At 44.8% G+C, this 15952-nt stretch overlaps 1 protein-coding gene across 1 annotated transcript in view; it reads left to right on the top strand.

Annotated features, from left to right (window-relative positions):
* LOC143302040 (NAD kinase-like) overlaps positions 1–11611 on the top strand; it is a 33155-nt gene extending 21544 nt beyond the window's left edge. Inside the window, exons 8-11 of the mRNA XM_076616529.1 lie at positions 6574–6673; positions 7357–7514; positions 9496–9578; positions 11009–11611. Of these exons, the coding sequence (XP_076472644.1) occupies positions 6574–6673; positions 7357–7514; positions 9496–9578; positions 11009–11213 (546 nt within the window). The 3' untranslated portion in view covers positions 11214–11611. The remainder of the gene's footprint in view (positions 1–6573; positions 6674–7356; positions 7515–9495; positions 9579–11008) is intronic.
* The last annotated feature ends 4341 nt before the right edge of the window (positions 11612–15952 follow it).

Below are 15952 nucleotides of genomic sequence, written 5' to 3'. Positions count from 1 at the left end.
CCTGCTGATGGTGGTGTATTGTGTTGTGTGGTATTGTGTTGTGTTGTGTTGTGTTGTATTGTATTGTATGGTGGTGTATTGTATTGTATGGTGGTGTATTGTATTGTGTGGTATTTTATTATATTGTATTGTATTGTGATGTATTGTATTGCATGGAATGGTATTGTATTGTGATGTATGGTATGGTATTGTATTGTGTTGTATGGTGATGTATGGTATGGTATTGTATGGTATGGTATTGTATGGTATGGTGATGTTTTGTATGGTATTGTATTGTACGGTGGTGTATTGTATTGTATGTATTGTATGGTGATATATTGTATTGCATGGTATTGTATGGTATGGTGATGTATTGTATTGTGTGGTGTTGTATTGTATGGTATTGTATTGCACGGTGTTGTATGGTGATGTATTGTGATGTATTATATTGTTTAGTGATGTATTTTATGGTGATGTATTGTATTGTTCTTTTTTGTTGTTGTCACAACAGATGTCTGTGTGAATTTCGGGCTGCTCTCCCCAGGAACAGCGTGTCGCTACACTACAGTGCCACCCATTTTTTGTATTTTTTGTGCATGCAGTTGTTTTTTTTTTGGTGTTTTTCTTTTTTAATTTGTTTTCCTAGCAATGTAGATTTTTCTACAGAATTTTGCCAGGGACAACCCTTTTGTTGCCGTGGGTTCTTTTACCTGCGCTAAATGCATGCTGCACACGGGACCTCGGTTTATCGTCTCATCCGAATGACTACCGTCCAGACCACTACTCAAGGTCTAGTGGAGGGGGAGAAATTACTGGCGACTCTGCCGGGATTCGAACCAGTGCGCTCAGATTCTCTCGCTTCCTGGGCAGACGTGTTACCTCAGGCCATCACTCCACACGGTGATGGTGGCAGTGGTGATTCAGTCGTCAAAGACGTGGAACAAGCTCCCTGATAATCTCCGTCATTCTGATTGATTGATTCATATGGATACTTATATAACGCCTATCCACGGTCGGAGACCAAGCTCTAAGCGCTTTACAAACACGGGGTCATTTGCACAACAGGCTGCCTACCTGGGTAGAGCCGACTGACGGCTGCCATTGGGCGCTCATCATTCGTTTCCCGTGTCATTCAATCAGATTTCAGGCACGCACACGTACTCAGACAAACATGTAACATTTAACATTTTACGTGTATGACCATTTTGTTTATTTACCCCGCCATGTAGGCGGCCATACTCCGTTTTTGGGGGTGTTCATGCTGGGTATGTTCTTGTCACCATAACCCACCGAACGCTAACATGGATTACAGGATCTTTAACGTGCATATTTGATCTTCTGCTTGCCGTATATACACGAAGGGGGTTCAGGCACTGGCAGGTCTGCACATATGTTGGCCCGGGAGATCGGAAAAATCTCCACTTCAGTTTAACGTCTTTCTGCTTGAAGTGATATTAGGTAGAAAAAAAAATCTCCACCCTTTACCCACCAGGCGCCACCGAGATTCGAACCCGGGACCCTCAGATTGAAAGTCCAACGCTTTAACCATTCGGCTATTGCGCCCGTCATCCTGCGTGATTCCTTTGCATCTTTTAAATCTCGTCTCAAAACTCGCCTTTTACCTCAGCAATAAGTTCAGTTGTGGCAGGTCCACTTCCTTTGTCAGCTGTGCTTGACTGTGTGTGTATATATATATGTATAAAAAAAAAAAAAAAAGTTTTTTATGCGTATTATATATATGTTTCACTTTTTATTGTATATATATATATATATATATATTTATATATATATATATATATATATATATATATATATATATATATATATATGTGTGTGTGTGTGTGTGTGTGTGTGTGTGTGTGTGTGTGTGTGTGTGTGTGTGTGTGTGTATGTCAGGTCAGGTCATTAGATCTGCTACTGGTAACCTGTAATCCAGTACAACCTGTTCAGGGTCGGGTTGCCGACGACTAAACCGGCACTTCCACCGCTCCCTTCTGGGACTGGTGAGGCGGGTGGCTAGACACCCTTATGGAGATCCATAAAAGGGCGTCGGCTCGGGAGAGCCACCGACGGCCATCTAGCTCCACTGTGCTGTGTGCATGCCACACGCAGTTGGCCTCCGGGGTGTGTCTACCCATGTATGCGAAGTCTGGATCCGGCAGAATCTGCGGAAGAAACCTATCGGTTCAACGGAGAGGAAGGCGATTACAGCAACGCACTGTGGAGTGCAGAGAGCAAGATGAGACACCGAAAGGATATCTTGGTCATCCACTGCATCCGTGCTCATCCTCCAGTCGTCTCGACTTAGTCTTGCCACTGGAAATTGGTGGACCCGGACGAGAGAGTGAGGTTGACGTTGCGCAACTCCTCTTCACTTTAAACAAACTCATCGCGCAAGTCATCAGTCATCCAAAATGACCTTTCATCCTTCATTTCATCACCCCCAAGTCCTGTGGCGACAGGCGAGCGACGAAACGACAGGTGTGGGTACACTGGCAGTCGCAGCCGCAGACCTGCACGCAGGCGGCTCAGGCCATAGGGTCGTTCTTCGTCGACAGGAGCAGCGATGGAGCTCGGCAGCCGTCTGAGCGTCTGAGCAGCCCTCTTTAGGAATGCACTGCTCACCTCCCTGGCATGAGGAAGGGGCTAGAAAAGGTGCCCTAAAAATTGCCTGCTCCATATCACCCTGGCCAGCATACCGTGGCTGGCGGGGACCCTACATCAGCGGTCGAAACAAAGAGAAAGAAAAGAAAAAAACAAGGATCGTTCCTCTCACCGTTGGTGCTTGGAACATAAGGACTCTCCTGGACAGAGATAATGCGGACAGACCCCAAAGGAGAACAGCACTAGTTGCATCCGAACTCGCCAGATACAACATCGACATCGCAGCCTTGAGTGAGACTCGGCTTGCAGGCGAAGGCGAGCTCTGTGAACGGGGATCTGGTTACACCTTCTTCTGGAGTGGACGAGGAAGCGAAGAGCGACGTGAGGCTGGCGTTGGTTTTGCAGTAAAAACAGCACTTGTCAGCAAGCTAGCTGGAATCCCAAAGGGAGTCAACGATAGGCTTATGACCATGAAACTCCCACTGGCATCTGGCCAGAAGCATCTCACCATTGTCAGTGCCTACGCCCCAACCATGACCAACCCGGATGAAGTGAAGGCGAAGTTCTACGAGGACCTTCACTCTGTCATTGCTGCCATCCCTAAAGCAGACAAGCTCATCATTCTTGGGGACTTCAATGCTAGAGTTGGCTCTGACTACATCTCCTGGGATGGAGTGATTGGAAAGCACGGTGTGGGCCACTGCAACCCAAATGGATTGCTTTTGCTTCAGACCTGTGCAGAGCACGAACTGCTGATAACCAACACAGTTTTCTGCCTCCCCACCCGTAACAGGACGTCATGGATGCACCCTCGCTCAAAGCATTGGCATCTCATCGATTATGTCATCGTCAGGAAAAGGGATAGGCAAGATGTACGTGTAACAAAGACCATGTGCGGCGCCGAGTGTTGGACAGACCATCGCCTTGTAGTCTCGAAGTTGAATATTCGAATCCAACCCAAGAGACGCCCCCAAGGCCAGAAGGCTCCAAAACGGCTCAACATCGCTAAGCTGAAAAGCATCACCATCAAACAGTCCTTTGTGGAGCTGCTGGAAGATCGTCTGGAATCCGCCTCTCTGGACAACCAGAATGTGGAGTCTGACTGGAGGACCCTGCGTGAGCTGATCTATAGTACAGCTTCAGAGACCCTGGGACCCATGACCAGAAAGCACAAAGACTGGTTTGATGAAAACTGTGATGAAATCAAGCAGCTTCTGGATGAGAAACGCCGTCTGCATCAAGCCCACCTGAGCAACCCAAAGTCCACATCAAAAAAGGATGCGTATGATGCCATCCGCAGGACTGTTCAGCAAAAGTTACGCCAGATGCAGGATAAGTGGCTGAGTGACAAAGCTGATGAGATCCAGGGATATGCTGACAGGCACGATATGAAGAGGTTCTATGATGCCTTAAAAGAAGTCTACGGCCCCACATCCTCAGGATCATCCCCCCTCCTCAGTGCAGATGGGAATACCTTGATCACCGAGAAGGAGAACATTCTCGAACGCTGGGCTGAGCACTTCAACAGTGTCTTAAATCGCCCTTCCTCCATAAATGATGAAGCCATAGACCGTCTCCCACAAGTCCCCATCAACGAAGCACTGGACGATCCGCCAACACTTCTTGAGACCCAGAAAGCAATCCGTCTGCTATCCAGTGGCAAAGCACCTGGCTCAGACTCCATACCAGCAGAGGTCTACAAGGATGGAGGCACTGTGCTGACTGAGAAGCTTCATCAGCTGTACTCACTCATGTGGAAAGAAGAGACGATCCCCCAGGATTTCAAAGATGCATGTATCATTCACTTGTACAAGCGAAAGGGGAACCGGCAAGCCTGTGATAACCATCGGGGCATTTCCTTGCTCTCCATCGCAGGCAAGATACTTGCCAGTGCATCTTTAACCGACCACTCACACACCACCTTGTGACGGTGGTTCCTTCGTCCTGCTGATGGTGGTGTATTGTGTTGTGTGGTATTGTGTTGTGTTGTGTTGTGTTGTATTGTATTGTATGGTGGTGTATTGTATTGTATGGTGGTGTATTGTATTGTGTGGTATTTTATTATATTGTATTGTATTGTGATGTATTGTATTGCATGGAATGGTATTGTATTGTGATGTATGGTATGGTATTGTATTGTGTTGTATGGTGATGTATGGTATGGTATTGTATGGTATGGTATTGTATGGTATGGTGATGTTTTGTATGGTATTGTATTGTACGGTGGTGTATTGTATTGTATGTATTGTATGGTGATATATTGTATTGCATGGTATTGTATGGTATGGTGATGTATTGTATTGTGTGGTGTTGTATTGTATGGTGATGTATTGTATTGTATTGCACGGTGTTGTATGGTGATGTATTGTGATGTATTATATTGTTTAGTGATGTATTTTATGGTGATGTATTGTATTGTTCTTTTTTGTTGTTGTCACAACAGATGTCTGTGTGAATTTCGGGCTGCTCTCCCCAGGAACAGCGTGTCGCTACACTACAGTGCCACCCATTTTTTGTATTTTTTCTGCATGCAGTTGGTTTTTTTTGGTGTTTTTCTTTTTTAATTTGTTTTCCTAGCAATGTAGATTTTTCTACAGAATTTTGCCAGGGACAACCCTTTTGTTGCCGTGGGTTCTTTTACGTGCGCTAAATGCATGCTGCACACGGAACCTCGGTTTATCGTCTCATCCGAATGACTACCGTCCAGACCACTACTCAAGGTCTAGTGGAGGGGGAGAAATTACTGGCGACTCTGCCGGGATTGGAACCAGTGCGCTCAGATTCTCTCGCTTCCTAGGCGGACGTGTTACCTCTAGGCCATCACTCCACACGGTGATGGTGGCAGTGGTGATTCAGTCGTCAAAGACGTGGAACAAGCTCCCTGATAATCTCCGTCATTCTGATTGATTGATTCATATGGATACTTATATAACGCCTATCCACGGTCGGAGACCAAGCTCTAAGCGCTTTACAAACACGGGGTCATTTGCACAACAGGCTGCCTACCTGGGTAGAGCCGACTGACGGCTGCCATTGGGCGCTCATCATTCGTTTCCCGTGTCATTCAATCAGATTTCAGGCACGCACACGTACTCAGACAAACATGTAACATTTAACATTTTACGTGTATGACCATTTTGTTTATTTACCCCGCCATGTAGGCGGCCATACTCCGTTTTCGGGGGTGTTCATGCTGGGTATGTTCTTGTTTCCATAACCCACCGAACGCTAACATGGATTACAGGATCTTTAACGTGCATATTTGATCTTCTGCTTGCCGTATATACACGAAGGGCAGGTCTGCACATATGTTGGCCCGGGAGACCGGAAAAATCTCCACTTCAGTTTAACGTCTTTCTGCTTGAAGTGATATTAGGTAGAAAAAAAATCTCCACCCTTTACCCACCAGGCGTCACCGAGATTCGAACCCGGGACCCTCAGATTGAAAGTCCAACGCTTTAACCATTCGGCTATTGCGCCCGTCATCCTGCGTGATTCCCTTGCGTCTTTTAAATCTCGTCTCAAAACTCACCTTTTACCTCAGCAATAAGTTCAGTTGTGGCAGGTCCACTTCCTTTGTGTCAGCTGTGCTTGACTGTGTGTGTATATATATATGTATGTGAACATAGCTACATGCATGAATATAAATGTGTGTGCGTGTGTGTGTTTGTGTATACATGTGTGTGTGTGTGTACATGTGTGTGTGTGTGTGTGTGTGTGTGTGTGTGTGTGTGTGTGTGTGCATGTGTGTGTGTGTGTGTGCGTGTGTGTGTGTGTGTGTGTGTGTGTGTATGTGTGTGTGTTTGTATACATGTGTGTGTGTGTGTGTGTGTGTGTGTATACATGTGTGTGTGTGTGTATACATGTGTGTGTGTGTGTGTATACATGTGTGTGTGTGTGTGTGTGTGTGTGTGTGTGTGTGTGTGTGTGTGTGTGTGTGTGTGTGTGTGTATACATGTGTGTGTGTGTGTGTGTGTGTGTGATCTCCAGGTGCTGAATGAAGTCGTCATCGACAGGGGACCCTCCTCCTTTCTGTGTAACCTTGACCTCTACATAGAAGGTCATCTAGTGACCTCTGTCCTTGGAGACGGTAAACATCGGACGGCACTCACCCACTCCTCCCTCACCCGCGCCTCCCACACCACCCCCTTCACACACACACACACTCTCACTCACTCACAGACGCATACACACAGACACATACACACACATGTATGTTTATGTGTCGAAGTGTGTGTGCGTTCTTGTTGTTATTGTTGTTGCTGTTATTGAACCTGCAGATGTGATGAGTATTTAGGCCTAATCTTAGAAGTAAGCTCAAGGCGTTTGGAAATAGGAAAACATAAATACCAAAAGGAAAAAAAATGAAGACGAGATACGTAACTAAGATACACCGTTAAAAAATAATAAATTGAATTATTCACACACACATAAACACACACACACACACACACACACACATTTTTGTTTTTCTTTTTTTCTTTTCTTTTTTTTTTGTGTGTGCGTGGTTTCATGTGACTTTGCATGCGTGTCTTATAAACCTTGTTCAGGTTTAATTGACATTAAAATTGATTCTGATTCTGATTCTGATTCACACACACACACACAAATACACACACACACACACTCACACACACACAAACACACACACACACACACACACAATGTGTGATTTGTGTGTGTGTGTGTGATGTGTGTGTGTGTATGTGTGCGTGTGTGTGTGTGCGTGTGTGTGTTTGTGTGTGTGTGTGTGTGTGTGTGTGTGTGGTGCAGGTCTCATCATCTGCACCCCGACAGGCAGCACGGCGTACAGCGTGGCCGCCGGGTCCTCCATGATCCACCCCAGCGTGCCCTGCATCCTGCTCACCCCCATCTGCCCCCACTCCCTCTCCTTCAGGCCCATCGTCGTCCCCGCGGGCGTCGAGGTCAAGGTCAGTGATGTTTTAATTTGCATGCATTCATTTATTCATTCATTTACATAATGTGGAGTGATGGCCTAGAGGTAACGTGTCCGCCTAGGAAGCGAGAGAATCTGAGCGCGCTGGTTCGAATCACACCGGCAGTCGCGAGTATATTCTCCCCCCTCCATTAGACCTTGAGTGGAGGTCTGGGCACTTAGTCATTCGGATGAGGCGATAAACCGAGGTCCCGTGTGCAGCGTGCACTTAGCACACGTAAAAGAACCCACGGCAACAGAAGGTTTGTCCCTGGCAAAGTTTCTTTAGAAAAATCCACTTTGATAGGAAAACATTAAAAAAAAACCCTGCAGGCAGGAAAAAAAAACAACCAGCAAAAACCAAAAAAAACGGTGGCGCTCTCAGTCTAGCTATGCGCTCTCCCTGGGGTGAGCAGCCCGGATTTCACACAGAGTAATATGTTGTGACAAAAAAAGAGTAATACTATATATATATATATATATAATATATATATGTGTAAACTTTTTTTTGTTTGAAGGATTCCCCCTCAACCCCCCCCCCCCACACACACAGTCACACACACAAAACCAAATGATACCAAAAAGGAGTAATCAAAATTTGGGTGTGTGTATACCTTTTTTGTTTCAAGGGTGGAATTATGTAAAGGATGAAGGCTTTTTTTTTGGTTAAAACTTAAAAGAAATATTTATGTATTTATTTGATTATTTGGTTATTTGCGTATTTATATATTTATTTACTTGTTTATTTATGTATTTATTTGATAAAAAATAAGAAACAGATATCTAAGTCAATAAGTAACTAATTATCTAACCAACTAAATTATTTGTAACAAAATTCAGTTCTTTCGCATTGAAAAAAAACCCCACAAAAAACAAAAAAGTATCTGACAGGAGTCTTTTTCTTCTCTTTTTTGTGTTAATCAGTGGGTTTTTTTTGCATTGACTTTGTTCATATGATACACACACACACACACACACACACACACACACACACACACACACACACAGTGTCAAAAGCCAATCTCAGCAATGTTTTTTTGTGTGTGTGTGTGTGTGTGTGTTTTTGTGTTTTTGAAAAATGTTTCTACGTTTACACTGTTCAATTGATACTCATGAGCATAAAAAAAAGAAACAAAAAGAAACAAAAAATTCAGTGTCTGCACTAGCGGGTCTGCACACATGTTGACCTGGGAGATCGGAAAAATCACCACCCTTTACCCACCAGGCGCCGTTACCGAGATTCGAACCTGGGACCCTCGGGCTGAAAGTCCAACGCTTTTAACCACTCGGTTATTGCGCCCGTCTCTCTGCTGTTCTGAGCCCCACACTGCCTTCCTTTAAATCTGAGCTCAAGACTTTCCTCTTCCAGTAGCATTTCCTATAGATCCTCTCTCATACATGAAAGTAGTTAGTTGATTGTGCAGGTATATTTGTAACGCTGTGTGTGCGTCGAATGTATGGATGGATGCATGTATGTATGTATGTATGTATGTATAGTACGTACGAGTTTGTATGCGCATATATATGTTTATTGTGCTTGATTGTGAGTTGAGGACTGAGTGTGTTTCGTATGCGCGTGAGTGTGTGTGGATTGTAAAACGCTTTGTGCAATGAGGAAAGCGCTGACAAATATTCAGTTATTATTATTATTGTTGTCGGACACGACTTACTATCATACATACGATGAGACGATAAACCGAGGTCCCGTGTGCAGCATGCACTTAGCGCACGTAAAAGAACACACGGCAACAAAAGGGTTGTTCCTGGCAAAATTCTGTAGAAAAAAAAAAAAAAAAAAAAAAAAAATCCACTTCGATGGAAAAACACATAAAACTGCACGCAGGAAAAAATACAAAAAAAATGGGTGGCGCTGTAGTGTAGCCACGCGCTCTCCCTGGGGAGAGCAGCCTGAATTTCACACAGAGAAATCTGTTGTGATAAAAAGAAATACAAATACAGATATACATACATTCCAGGTGATGCTGGCCCCAGAAGCACGCAGTCCAGCCATGGCGTCTTTTGACGGACGGAACAGGCAGCAGATCAACAAGGGAGTCAGGTAATCTGTGCTGGACACGTCTCTCAACATTCTGCTGTTGTCATCTGTTATTGTTGATATTGTCGTCGTCGTTGTGGTGGTGGCAGTAGTAATAGTAGTAGTAGTAGTAGTAGTAGTAGTGTTACTACTACTAGTTGTAGTAGCAGAAGTAGAAGCAGCAGCAAAAGTATTCTTCTTCTTCTTATTTTTATATTTATATAGCGCTGAATATTGTGCAGAGAAATCAAAGCGCACCAGTCATTCACACGCATGCCTAACTCTAAAACTGGAAAAACTGAAGACAAGGAAGAGGCAGGGAAGAGAGGCTATCTTGGGAAGAGAGGAAGAGGTGGGTTTTAAGGCCAGACTTGAAGGAGCTGAGTGCGGAGACCTGATGAAGAGAAAGAGGAAGTTCATTCCAATTGCAAGGTCCAGAGACAGAGAAGGAACGGCGGCCAACAGTCGAGCGTTTGAATCTGGGTATGCGTAAACAGAGTGGATCCGAAGTCGATCGTAGAGAGCGAGATGGAGTGCAAAGATGAAGGCAGCCACAGAGACAGGAAGGGGCAGATTTGTGAATACATTTATAACATAGAGTGCTGATATTGTACTTTATTCTGTGTGAGACAGATAGCCAGTGGAGATGTTGCAAAAGAGGAGTGATGTGCTCAGATCTTTTCTTTCTGAGGACGAGTCGGGCAGCAGAGTTTTGTATGCGCTGAAGGGACTGAATGGATGAAGCAGGCAAACCAGACAATAGAGTTGCAGTAGCCAAGGCGAGAGTGAATGAGAGAAACGAGCAGTAGCATCATGGGCAATAGAAGTTGTTTTTGTCACGATGAAATATGTAACAGTTAAGCCATTTATTATTATTGTTATCTTCATCACCGTCATCATCATCATTGTTTCTGCTGCTGCTACTGCTACTGCCAACTCTACTACAACTACTACTACTACTACTGTCATGATGATGATTCAGTATTTAACAGAGTAATTTAATTAATTCTATCCACATAGTGTTTATTTGTTTTTGTCCATGTGTGTGTGTGTGTGTGTGTGTGTGTGTGTTATAGAGGCATCAGTGGCTAGGGTCTATGTGCTCTATTGTAACTTTGTAGATATAAATAAATAAGTAAATGAATAAATAAATAAATAAATAGGTGAATAAAGAAATGAAAACAAACAAACAAAAACGTACATACATATACAAAACCCTTTGCAGTACTATTTTTTTTTTCATTTTTATTTTGTATCTCTTTGATTTCTAACATGAAGTAAACGACACACTTTGTGCGTATGGAGAAGTTTGAAATCATGTGATGTTTGTAGATGTTTTGTGAATTTAAAATATATTTTTTCCCCCTTTTAAATAAATGGGGGTGGGGGTGTGTGGGTTACCTTGGCCTTCAGTGTATATAAATAAAGCAGTGTGTGTGGTGTGTGTGGGACAGTCTCCGGGTGACCACGGCCTCCTACCCGCTGCCGTCAGTGTGTGCCCAGGGCCAGATCGAAGACTGGTTCAGCGGGCTGGCCGACTGCCTGCACTGGAACGTACGCAAGCCACAGAGGGCGATGTCCCAGTCGACCAGCCTCACCAGCCTGGAGTCTGAAGACCTGGAGGCCCCTGGCAAACACGGCACCAACTCCCATGATTAGTCCTCTTCAACGTCTTCTTCTTCTTCTTCTTTTTTCTTTTCTTCTCTTCTCCCTCGTCTGCCAATACAATTCCCGCTCTCGCCCTTTCTGTTTCGAAGGCGGCAGAATGGTTAAGACGTTCATCTGTCAATACAGACAGTTCGTGAGGGTGTGGGTTAGAATCTCGCTCTCGCCAAGTTTGACCTGAAATTAAAGCCTCACCAGAATGGAGTCTCAGGACTTGGAGGCCTCCGGGAACCTCGGCAATAACTCCCAGGATTAGTCCTCTGCTTCTGCTTCTTCTTCTTCTTCGTTTTTTCCTTCTCCTTCTTCTTCTTTTTCTTCTCCTTCTTCTTCTTCTGCTTCTTCTTCTTCTCCTCCTCCTTCTTCTTTTCCTTCTTCTTCTGTTTCTTCTTCTTCTCCTTCTTCTTCTGCTTCTTCTTCTTCTCCTTCTTCTTCTTTTTCTTCTTCTCCTTCTTCTTCTTCTCCTTCTTCTTCTTCTTCTTCTTCTTTTCCTTCTTCTTCTGTTTCTTCTTCTTCTTCTTCTCCTTCTTCTTCTGCTTCTTCTTCTTCTCCTCCTCCTCCTTCTTCTGCTTCTTCTTCTCCTTCTTCTCCTTCTCCTTCTTCTTCTGCTTCTTCTCCTTCTCCCTCGTCTTTCAGTACAGTGTCTGTGAGGGCGTGGGTTCGATTCCCGCTCTCGGCCTTTCTTTTTGGAAGGTGGCCGAGTGGTTAAGACGTTCACCAGCCAGCACAGAGAGTCCGTGAGGGTCTGGGTTCCATTTCCGCTCTTGGTCTTTTTCCTTCCTGGTTTGACTGGAAAATCAACCTGAGCGTCTCGTCACTCGGATGGCACGATAAACCCGATGTCCTGTGTTCAGCACGCACTTGGTTGCACAGAAAAAGAACCCATGGCAAGAAAAGTGATGTCCTCTGGCAGTTTCAGTAGCTCAAGGAGGCGTCACTGCGTTCGGACAAATCCATATACGCTACACCACATCTGCCAAGCAGAGATGCCTGACCAGCAGCGTAACCCAACGCGCTTAGGCAGGCCTTGAGAAAGAAAAAAGAAAAAAGAAAAAAAAGGTGAATAAATAATAGATAAGCGTACATAAATAAATAAATAAATAATAATTATAATATAAAAAGGGTAGTAATAATAATAATAATACTAAATAAGTAAATAAACAAGACAACAATGATGATAAATAAGCAAATAAATGTAAAACATGAAGACACACATTCACACATACACCCACACATGCATAACAGATATGCACCAAACATGCAGTTTCACAGACATGAAAGCACAGTCAAATACACATAAACGTACATGAGCCCCAACACACACACACACACACACACACACACACCACACATTACCCTGCACCTCCTCTACCCCCCTCCTCCACAGACTCATTTCTAGGCTACGTATCGCAGCTTCCACGGCACACACACACATACCTCTGGCAAATTCTGTAGAACTGAGAAATCCACTCTGATAGATATACAAATTTATATGCATGCACTCAAGGCCTGACGAACCGCGTTGGGTTATGCTCCTGGTCAGGAATATGCCTAGCAGATGTGGTGTAGCGTGCATTTGTCCGAACGCAGTGACGTCTCTTTGAGAAACTGAAACTGAAACTGAAACTTTCTTCTTCTTCTTCTCCCTCAGATCTGTGAAGAGTCATTGGGGCGTCGCACAGAAGAACTGTTCGCTCAGATTCCTCCAGGTGTGTCGGTTGTGTGTCAGTATCAGTATCAATATCAGTATCAGTAGCTCAAGGAGGCGTCACTGCGTTCGGACAAATCCACATACGCTACACCACATCTGCCTGACCAGCAGCGTGTCAAAGCCTGTGGTCTTTGCAGATGATCAGTCCGCCGTTAGCAGAATCGGTTTATCATTTGACAAGCGCATAAATTTTGCCTCCTCGCGTCCAGCAACTCTCCGTGATTAGTCCTCCACTGTGTCAGAACTGGTTAGCATATCTGTTATGCATGTGTGGGTGTATATGTAAATGTGTGTCTTCATGTTTTACATCTATTTGCTTATTTATCATCATTGTTATCTTATTTATTTATTTATTTATTTATTATTGTTATTAATTTATTATTATTATTATTATTATTATTATTACTACTACCTTTTTTTTTAACATTATAGTTATTATTTATTTATTTATTTATTTGTGTAAGCTTATCTATTATTTATTCACCTCAAGGCCTGACTAAGCGCGTTGGGTTACGCTGCTGGTCAGGCATCTGCTTGGCAGATGTGGTGTAGCGTATATGGATTTGTCCGAACGCAGTGACGCCTCCTTGAGCTACTGAAACAGAAACTGAAACTGGTTAGGCGTTGGACAAGTGCAGTGACTGGGGCCTTCGCTCCCTAGGAGTTTCAGTTTCAGTTTGAAGGAGGTGTCAGAGCGCACGGACCAAGCTGTACACACTTCACTACATCGGAAGACACCATCACCGAACGTTACCTCAGCACTCCGGGCAGGCTTGGAGACCATATGGAATGCTTTGTTTGAGAGAGGAGTACCGTGACGGAATCTGTTCATTGTCTGGACTCCTGATTCAGTGTTCACCGCTGGTCAGGCTTCCAGGCCACGTTTTGGCACGGGGTGCTCTTCCCATTTTCATCTCTCAACCCACGTGTGAATATTTTTATTCATTTATTTATTATTTTTAATGTTAACACGGTGGAAGGAGAGGACTGGGCCCCGACCTCCTATGTCGATCCCCAGATGGGCCCCGCCCTCCTATGTCGATCCCCAGATGGGCCCCGCCCTCCTATGTCGATCCCCAGATGGGCCCCGCCCTCCTATGTCGATCCCCAGATGGGCCCCGCCCTCCTATGTCGATCCCCAGATGGGCCCCGCCCTCCTATGTCGATCCCCAGATGGGCCCCGCCCTCCTATGTCGATCCCCAGATGGGCCCCGCCCTCCTATGTCGATCCCCAGATGGGCCCCGCCCTCCTATGTCGATCACCAGATGGGCCCCGCCCTCCTATGTCGATCCCCAGATACTGTGTAGCTATGAATCCACTGTCCCGATGGTCATAAAATGGAAAGGGACCGTTTATCTTTTGACCTTAATGAATTGTCAGGGCCTCCTCACCTCACCTCACCTCAGGCCCATAACTACAGAGTAGTCTTTGGGGGAAACCTGAGGACCGCAGACGCAACCTCCCTTCTCCATCTGTCTCTGTCAGCAGCCGCCGGCAGCAGCTCACTTGTATGGAGTCCGGTCCATTCTTTGATGTTCTCATGCCAGTTCTTCCGCTGCCTTCCTCTTCTTCTCCCGCCCTCGATGGTACCTTGCATGATTGTTTTGGACAGACTGGTGTGTCGAGTGTTGTGCCCAAACCATATCAGCTTGCGTCTCTTCACAGTTGAAGGAGAGGTTCCTGAGGTCCAGCAAGGTTCTTAATTCTGCTCCGTACATATTCATTGGTCCTGTGCTCGATCCAGGAAATTTGAAGGAGCTTCCTCAGGCATTTGTTCTCGAAGGCCTGGATCTTCCTTTCAGTTTCGGCCGTCAGTGCAGGGAATGATTAGACCAGGGAGGGGAATGGTTCGTGTTGAAATTTGGAATGTGGCGCCGCGAATAATTATTCAGTGATTGGAGCTGGGGTACGGTTGACTGCGAAATTTGCCTGTGTGTGAATGTGACTGAAACCACTGATATGAGCAGGAATGGTTTGTGTCCAATATTGTCTGTTTCGTCTGTGGACGTAGAAGCCTCCAATACGTCGAATTCCCATGGTTAATGCAGAAATGTTTTAGGTTGTGAGATTGTTTGTCTTCTTAGTGTACGATTCCCACGTTTGATTAATGTGAGGATAGTTACGGTTGGAATTTTTGTGCTGTACGTGGATTTGGAGGTCTGCAGAAAATAGAAATCTCACGATGTTTGTTGTGCGAACATTGCCTGCGTGGACATGGATTTAGAGGTGTCCAGTGAACAGAGGTGTCGTGGTAAGATTCGGCAAGGTGTTGGACCTCTGATCCAGTGGCCAGGGTTCCATACCCCATTTGGGTTCTGTCTGGCGCTGTGTCCTTGGGAAAGGTGCTTTACTCCGGTTCTCCTCACTCCACCCAGGTGTGAACGGGTACCTGACTTGGACGGGGAAGGTGAAAACTGCGGAAAGAGAGAACTGGGCCCCGCCTTCCAATTCCAAGCCCTAGACACAGTGGATATGAATTCACTGCTCTGATGGCGGGAAAGGCTATGGGATCATTAACTTGTTCAACAAGTAAACAGTGTTGCTATGAGTGAAGCAGTGGATGGGTTTATATGGGGTTTTTAGCTCTGTCGACGTGGGTTTGTAAACCATAAGTAACAAGAGAGGCAAGGCCTTCAAGACTCACTTGTGATACAGTTAAAAAAAAAAATCTAATCGTTAAAATGTGTTCTGTATGTGTTATTATAAAGCTTCGGGTTAAAAAAAGAAAAAGAAAACAAAAAAGTCCTAACCAGATTCGAACCCCGCGTGTTCGGGTGAGAAGAAACTGTCTTATCCATTACACTATCGTGGCTCCTTAACTAACATTCTAAAATTTATCACATACTTTTTTAAAGGGCGATAAATCAGTTGCGGTATTCGCAGTGAGAACGCTGTTTAAATCATATTATTCTGGTGTATCTTGGGCATTCAAAAATCTTTAAGGGCAATAAAAAACTCTTTTTAAGTCTGCGGAAAAGGAGACGTGGCTATCGCCTCAATCACACTGCAACATTTAGCCGTTTT

This window comes from Babylonia areolata, chromosome 28 (genome assembly GCF_041734735.1).
Source record: "Babylonia areolata isolate BAREFJ2019XMU chromosome 28, ASM4173473v1, whole genome shotgun sequence".
Classification (NCBI taxonomy): Eukaryota; Metazoa; Mollusca; class Gastropoda; order Neogastropoda; family Buccinidae; genus Babylonia; species Babylonia areolata.
The sequence above is the reverse complement of the archived record's forward strand: the minus strand, read 5'-3'. Positions and strand labels throughout refer to the sequence as shown.